This window comes from Diorhabda sublineata, chromosome 7, assembly GCF_026230105.1.
Source record: "Diorhabda sublineata isolate icDioSubl1.1 chromosome 7, icDioSubl1.1, whole genome shotgun sequence".
Lineage (NCBI taxonomy): Eukaryota > Metazoa > Arthropoda > Insecta > Coleoptera > Chrysomelidae > Diorhabda > Diorhabda sublineata.
This window is the reverse complement of record NC_079480.1, coordinates 18,705,563-18,714,521: the sequence shown is the minus strand read 5'-3', so window position 1 is coordinate 18,714,521 and position 8,959 is coordinate 18,705,563. Positions and strand designations below refer to the sequence as shown.

Genomic DNA, 8,959 nt, shown 5'->3' with positions numbered 1-8,959 from the left:
AACATCAGAACTGTGGTGAGAAATAGTAGAACATCTCCCTTACAGTTTGGACTTATCCACCTGCGACTTCTACATGTTTAGACCATCAAAAGAAGTCAAAAATTCAACACAGTCGACTAGTTGGGAGTGTTTGTGCGCAGATGTGTAACTAGTGAGGGAATTCCCTAGAAAAACTGTACTTTTTCGTAAATATTTTCAATAATAGTATGAGTTCATATGTTGAGACAAGCGTTTAAAAATTTAGACACCTTTCGGATTGTCAATCTGCTACTTCAAACACCGTTTGTAGTATTTATCGAAATTATTGATCTTGATGAAAACAGTAACATAAAATTTTGTATAAAACCTAGAAAAAGTGCAGTAAAAGTTCAAGAGATTTAACATTTATCCAAAAGATAAATTGGGTCAGTTCAAGACAAGGAACTAAGTTATTAGTGTATTGAAGACAGTTCAGTTTTTCTAGATAGCCTCCGTCACACTCTACACATTTTTACCACTTCTTCGGAAGGTTTGGGATGCCATATTCAAAAGACCAAATAAATACTAGTTGCATGGGGACAAATCTGCACTATAAGGAGGATGATCCAGTGTTTTCCAACCCAATTCATTCAACATTTTCATCGTAATCCAAGTTGTATGCGATCTGACATTTTCTTACAGCTAGAGCGCAGTACGGATTAAAATACCGCTTCGTTTTGATATGTAGACAGGTTTTACCGTGTTTTTTATGAGGTTCGTTGTTCAGTGTCACACAACACGGTATACAACACCTTTTTTTTCTCCACTCCAGGATATAGTGATGTACTCAATAGTCATCTGCGATGAATATTTGGTGTAATAAATTTTCTCCTTTCCCTTTATACAGCTGTAGGAGACGTGTCAAATTTTCTAGCTCGTTCATGAATTATTCGCTAATCTGATGCACAATTCTTCAGCCACTGTACATAGTCGGTTTTCCAATATGAGTTTTTTTACAGCCAGTACCAGTAGCAATTGCTCTAGGACGCTGAGCATGTGCAGCTGCACATCTCACTCGCTGGTAGTTATAAGTAGACTAAAAAGCGAGATTACGCGATTCCGGCTGTTCTTTAAGCTCCGTAACAGATCAGTCTAACATCCAGTGCAGCCACTTGGACGACACTAAATTTTTCGCGCAATTATTCAAAAATTCCTGTTTATATTTGAACCACCCTCGTATTTTATCGAAACAACTGTATCCAAATTGAAATATATGATAAAGTAGATTTTAGTAATTTCGTAAGATTCATTATTTTTAGATACTAATATAAAAATCATATCAACCTTTCACTCTTGAGATAACATGATAACAGATTCTTGGATAATATTCTGAGTGAAATATTAAAAAAAATCAATTCGTGATCATATAAAAAATATGGGTATTAAAATCATATTTTTTTCAGTTTTTGCCTTTTTATTAATAGAAAACTGTTCAAGTATATCTCCAAGTAAGTAAAAAATTTTGTTTCTGTTTGATATATTTGATATTATTATTTACAAAACTTTTCTATTTCACTTAATAATATTTTTGGATACCAGTTTACTAATCCAGTTTCAATTCTCTCTTTTTCATAGTTTCGAAAACGAAAAGTGATTTCAGTGAAGCTACTATACATTTAGAAGTAAAGTAATCCAGATAATATTCACCTTTCTTAAATCAGATTTGACATATTCACATGGGTGTTACTATAACTTAAAACTTAAGTAACAGCCCTCGTAACACAACATAACATAACTTAAGAAAAAGATAAGAAACTTTGTGTCATCTAAAAACGTATTTTAAATATGATCGTAACTGCAAGATTGGTCAAAGTATGTTTGTTTTTTTGGTAAATTCCATGAAAGACTTGAGGTTTTTCCTCCTGATTCCAAAAATACTATACATATTACCTTTTATCCTGAGCAGTTTCTAAAAAAAAACACCAAATACCATACGATAATTATAATGTGTTAAAAATAAATTTTATTATGTTATTTCTTTGTAGGAACGTCCTTAGTTTATGTCGTTTTTTGTTTATATTATTTTCGTTTATGTTATTTTTACTTTTTCTTATATTATTTCCTTCTGTATGAACCAATATAATAATAGTTTACAGATGCTGAATGTAAAAATATTATAATATTGTTCTCTATGTAGAGTGAAAAATCTTCAAAAGATATCTTGGTTAGGTTGCCAGCTTATGTGGGATTCTTACCCACTAAACTCTCCTTCCTTCACTTCAACAAACATTATAACGAAGCCACCAGAAGATATAACTTCATCATACTGCTTGGAGTCTTCTTTATCCCATTACTAGATCTTTTTGTTTTCGAGTTATCTTTGTCACCATACCAGATAGAGTTTCTCAAACTTTTTCGCTAGCAATCTTTCTATGAACATTATTTTATAGTGGTATAAAGCTTCTGATTTCTAGTATGATTAGTTTTACGGAAAAATTGTGCTCTCAAGTATCTTCTACTTTAACACAGTAATATCAATTTGGTAAGTCTGTAATTTAAAATCAGTAAAAATGAATGAAACACCCATGATTTATCCACATCCATTCTATTCCAAATTGATCTATTAGATCCAGCTACCTTTGTATGTTATACTAGCCAATCGTCTTTGATAGCTTTCCACGGATATCCTTCTCTCCTTTGCTTTAGTAACATTATCTTCACCATATTTCAAGCTTCTTAATCTTACCAATAAGTCTATTCTAATCAAAATAAGCTGCAGATTGTATCGAATAGTTCAACTTCTTTTTTGTTTAAATATATTGACTTCTGGAATCTGAATAGAAGTTTTCGCTTCACAAAAAATGCCTCATATTTTAGATAGAAGTTTATTCGTAAACATTTTCTGGTCTATGCGGACTCCAAGATAACTTACGATACGTGTGCTTTCCGCTTCTAATGTCACCTGCTTAACCATTAGGTACCACTTACTTCAGTGTCATATAAATCAAATGCATTTTCTCTTATAATTTTCAAATGTATTACCTATTTAACCACCAAAATATAAATATAGAATAGTGGCATCATAGAAAATGTCCCGAAATTTAAATATCTGGGGTGTTGGATTACAAAAGATATAGACCCAAATATAGAAGTAAGATCACGCATCGAGCAAGCAAGGAATGTCTTGTCTAAAAATGAGACAATTGTTTACATCGGAGGCTTGGACCTCTAAGGCGCTTTGAGAGTTTCGAAATGCGGATCTTTCAGAGGATACCGAGAATTCCCTGGACCTCGTATCTGGGGCACATATATTGAAATGGTAAATACAAACTTTTGCAATTTCTGATCGAAGAGAAAATCGCTGATAAGAGGGATCAGAGATAGAAATGACTTTACTGAGGTTATCGTCAACCTCGATTAGAATAGGGCACCCAAATAAGAAGATAAATGGAGCCTGCTAATCATATATTATGGCGCTCTATAATATCCAATGTATACCGGTATTTATTTAATACAGTGTAGACCAAAAATTCTTTGGCAATATCGATTAGATTTCAAGAAATTTCTATAGGAGACAATTTTTTGCGGTTATAGGTTAAAAAGATTTACTATAGCTCTTCGTGCAGCTCTAGATCTAGTAGTAACTCTACTTTCGATGTCAATTAAACCCGGGCACGGATACTTGTGGCTTCGTTATTTTCTGCTCCATAAAACCTGCCTCCATCGGTGTTTTTATGCTATTTTCCTCTTAATTTTGGGTGATTTAAATACCTCAAATCACTTTCAAACTCAAAACACCCACTTGAACTACGCATATCAACGCAATTCAATTTTCTATACACTCGTCGCGAGCCTTGGCCAGAATGGCATTCAATATATTAACAATTCACTTTTTATTGCTTCAATGAACTCGTGGTACAGTTTTTTGAGTTTCGAGTATAAGGAAAAATCACAGGGAGCCAAATGTCAAGAATACGGCGGCTACACGAAGACTCTAGTTTCGTGTTTGGTAAATTGGTACCTAGACTTCCCCAAACACTTTTGCAACATTCTTAAAAAATTATTCTAGAACTGTAGCTGATCAGAAAAAGTTCAAAACAATAAATTTGGATTCAGCTGTTCTACCTTTCTCACTCAGTTAAGATACTCAATGTTTAAAGTGATATACGATCAGTTATATGCAACCAGTTCCACTTAACAAAAAAGTTCCCTGTTCATCATATTCTGTTGAAATTTGTGTATCTGCATCCGTTATAGTCGCAGTCCCAATTTCCAATTGTTAACATTAATTCGCTGTTTCAAAATTGCACTACAATATTTTGTCCCATAGAAAGATTTACCAAAACATGTAAAATGTTGTAAAATATTCTTTTCAGCGATACTGAATATTGCTCTTAACTACTTCATATCTAAAATAAAAGGAGCGAATATAACTATTCCAAATGTACCTATCACGATTCCAGATCCTTTTCAGGATGTAATGTAAGTTAAATAATATTTCTCAAATAAATTTTTGCTCATTTATTTCTTTCTAGAGTTGGATACATTAATTTAACGAATCTTCACGTCTATGGTTTAGACACTCTAGACGCTAAACCGTATGTTGATGGACTGACAACTGATAGAGAAGGTTTCAATAAAAATAATATAACAGTCACAGGAATCTTTGATAATATCGGTATCAATACTGATTATAATCTTGATATGGGAATATTAGATCTAATACCGTTATACGGAGCTGGTACGCTGAAGTAGGTTATTAATATGTTATAATTCTACTAACCTTGTCTTAATAAAGTTTGAAAGCTATACAGGTATACTACTTTGTTTTGCCGCCATTTTGATAAAAATTAGTGTTGACAGTTGAGAACGTACTGCAAGATCCGCTGAAAACATTACTGCTGCTCAAGAAAGTGTTCAAAACAATCCATAACTTTAATTCGATGCCGTGCTCAGGTCTTCAAAGAACAACCACAATTTTGCACAAGGATTTACATTTAAGATTCAGTTGACACAAGAGCTACTTTCTGAAAACCATTTACGCCGCCGTACACATGCCAATAGGATGTTACAGCTCGCTCTTACACGACAACCCCGATGAAAAAATCATAATGAGTGTCGAGGCACATTTTCAATTGAATTTATATATGAAGAAACAGAATGAATAGTCGGTTCTGAGCGATGGGAAACCCTCAAATTATTCATCAGTCATCTTTGCATCCATTAAAAGTGACAATCTGGTGTGCAATTTGGTCAGGATGAATCATTGGATCCAACTTCTGTCAATTGGGAGCGATATCTGGATACGATTGAAAACTTTTTAACCCCACGACTGCAAGCTTTGGACCTGATTAACATATGGTATCAACAAGACGGTACCACATCGCATACAACCAGGATTCCAATGAAATTACTACAAGACCTCTTTCAACAACAACTTATTTCATGAAATGTTGATTGGCCTCCACGGTCGCCTGATTTGCCTATTCCGGATTTATTTTTGTGGGGATATCTGAAAAGCAAGGTTTATGCAAACAAACCAGAAACGCTGGAGCAGCTCAAAGGAAATATTCGTGATGAAATTAATGAAACACCGCGTGAAATATATGAGAATGTAATGAAAAATGTACTCAAAAGGGTTCGCATTTGTGAGGCTAACACAGTCGGATATTTATCTGATATAGTATTCCATACATAATTACGGACATTAAATAAAACATTTATAAATATAAGATCCATTTTCATTAATTTAATCAAAAATTATAAACAAACAAAGTAGTATACCTTCCCAGACAGACACCTGTTACTTTCATTCATATACAAAATTTTTTTAACGGAAAATAAATATCTTATGAATTAAAAAATGTTATTCAGAACATTTTTTTATTCTCTGTTATAGCTGGAGCACTTAATAAAAGCGTATTTTTCGGTTTATAACAAATAATAAATAACTGAGGACCATACATCTTTTCGGCCATAACACTTAAACCACTGAAAAATACGTGGACACGACAAACATTTTTTGGCAACTGCTACACTGATTCTATCTGATCTACAGACACAATAGACATCGCATTCGAAAGAATAGGCGCATGCGTACTGTTTTTATAGCAGCGCTAGTCTCGTGTCCTGTTACTTTATTGCTACACCCCGTATATACTGATATATTTTTGCTAATTTTGATTAGTAATGCGTTTTTTATAGGCGATAATCTTTTTAACGTTTTTCCCTAATTTCGGTCCTTATAAATATATTTAAAATTGAACAATTTCAAAAATTAAGAAATTATTTAAATCCGTACGTAAAGATTTTTTATTTTTACAGTTTGGGCTTCAAGAAATTCGATTTTAATGTTAATACAATACTATATGATTACCTGACATTACACAATGCAAGTTTGGTCAATTTAGATGTTGGATTTGCATTCCGAGATTCCAATAAAGTAAGTTAATAGTATAAAAAAAACATCAAAATCTAAACAGGAATGAATCGATTTCAGTGTAATTCAAAGTATCTTAAATTCTATTTCAGGTATCTATAACTGGATTTTGGAAAAACGAAGAAGTTAGTTCATTTTTGACTGAGTTATTCAAACTACTAGAAATAACATTTTGCATGTGGTACAACTACTATAAAGCTTGCATAGATTGTATTTTCAGTAACATCTTGGAAATCATATTAAATTTATTTCTAAATGCGGATGCGGAGTCTGGTATAGCTTGTGATTGTTTTGAGGTAAAATAACCCCAACACCCAGTACATATTATGTTTCATTTCATTCATTCAACTCTGGGTGAGATTGATCCAGAGTTTAAACTAGGCCGTAGAACCTGCAGAGACCAGCATCGTGGTGGTTAACTAAATGAGGTGACGACTCCAGAAATGTTGAAGAAAATCTACAAAACTGTACTAGAACATCGTCGACTGCAAGTGCGCGAGCTAGCAGAAAATATTGGGCATTTCAAAAAGTGTGGTACATTACATATAAACTGAAAATTTGGGCATGAGAAAGTTGTGTGCGAAATGGGTGATCAAAATGGAACAAAACCAGCGTCGTCAAGATGTTTCCATCAATTTTTCACAAAGTTAAAGCTTAATTTTTGCGCCGGTTCATAACCATGGACGAAGCATAGGTCCATCATTTCACATTCAAAACAAAAGAACATTCAAAATAATGGACTGAAAAGAGTGAACTAATTTCAAAGAAGACAAAGACCGTTCCATCTGCAGACAAGATAATGGCGTCGGTTTTTGAGATGCGTGTGATATAATTTTCATTGACCCTCTTGAAAAAGGAAAAACTATCAACGGTGAATATTATCTGAACTTATTGCAACGTTTGAGCGAAAAAATCAAGCAAAAATGGCCGCAGCTCACAAATCAGTTATTGCAACGGCCAAAATTAAAGAATTAAAGTTTAAATTGCTAACTCATGTATCCTTTTCGCCAAATTTGGCCCCCTCGAATTATTTTCTGTTTCCAGGCTTAAAAAATAGCTGGGTGATAAAAGATTTTCCAACAATGAAAATGTGATGTCGAGAGTTAATTTGACGTAAAAAAATTAATACATTTTTTCTAAAATTTTCATCCGTCACATAAAAATAATAATTATTTTATGCTCAATATCAAATCTTAATATATGTCGAAAACAGTTTATTAATCCGACTAAACTTATTTTTGATATTTTTCTAGGAGTTTACATTTCTACAAAATCTTAATATTAAGAATTTGACATTAGCCTGGATGATTGGAGATTACGAATATATGAAAGAAGAAATAACCACTAACCAAGCTTTTAAACAACTATATGAAGAAATTTCTAATATTATCGTTGTAATAATAAAAGAAAATAATTTAAAAGTATAATAAACAGGATTATTGAATTGTATTTTATTACATGTCAATAGCCGGACGTTTTTAATGCCAAAAACTTATTAATAATGGATTTGTTTTAGTTTTTACAGAGAAGGTTCAAGTACATAAATCTAATATTTTTAGGAAAAAGGTAACACACCAAAATAAATACAGAAAAGCACAAAAAATACAAAAAAAAGATCCTAGATTTCCGAGTCAACCCAAAGAGAAAACCCCTCGACACGTTAACTTCGTATTTCATAAGTAGACACCAAGTTTCACGTCAGGGAGATGAAAGACCTTTCGGTTTAAATATTTTCTTGGAGGGGTTGGAAAGGGTTTACCGGATGCAGCGAAAACTTATAAACGTTACGTCGACGAACCAAACATATAAACATATAACCACCGTGCTAGAAAAGAGAAGACCTCCTGAATCCCCTTTAGAACTTAGGGGAGAGGATCTACGCGCCATAATACGATTAGAACCTATTGGAATGCTAGGGGGTGATAGAATGTCCTGCCTGCATCCATCCGTGGATATATCCATGATTAATATGACATGAAATAAGATTCAGGATTATTTGTATTGAAGAGTCCTTAATAAGTAATTCCTCCAAGATTTGTAGGACATGAGATAAGATTCGGAAGAGACTTATTTATATTTACCTGACGTAGCTCTCCTAAGTTATAAGAAGATATTCATACCTTTAAAGAACTAACTCCTTCTACAAACTCAATACAAGTTTGAGATTTTGTATTACTCTAATTAAGTAATAGAAGGTCTAAATTGAAACTTCTTCTTTTTCTAATTTACGAGCCAGCTCTAATCTTTTGTAAAGTGAGCTACAAAAAATTTTGGCAAATGTAAGAAAAGCAGTTTCCGTCTTTATCTAGTGTTTTAACAAACTCATAATGCCCAGTTCCACATTTAAGGGTGGAAGGATCATTTTATCACGAACTACTTATGAATCCTGGATCATATTTTTCTTTCCAGACTCCATTTTTTTTCAATGGCAGGTTTGTTTAAATCAATGCTTTTGTTTGGCTCAACTACCCCAAATACGTATAAAATAGGTGTAAACACTTTGTGACCGAGAAGAATATTCACCCTTTCTTAAATCGACACAAATTTGCCACTCATGGTGCA

At 33.1% G+C, this 8,959-nt stretch overlaps 1 protein-coding gene across 1 annotated transcript; it reads left to right on the top strand.

The window, feature by feature from the left end:
* Nucleotides 1-1,294: 1,294 nt before the first annotated feature.
* Nucleotides 1,295-7,870, top strand: LOC130446280 (uncharacterized). The gene is made up of 6 exons (XM_056782418.1): nt 1,295-1,466; nt 4,335-4,440; nt 4,494-4,709; nt 6,283-6,400; nt 6,490-6,693; nt 7,651-7,870. Exons 1-6 carry the CDS (start codon nt 1,394-1,396, stop codon nt 7,822-7,824), a joined length of 891 nt encoding a protein of 296 aa, XP_056638396.1. The 5' UTR covers nt 1,295-1,393; the 3' UTR covers nt 7,825-7,870.
* Nucleotides 7,871-8,959: the final 1,089 nt, after the last annotated feature.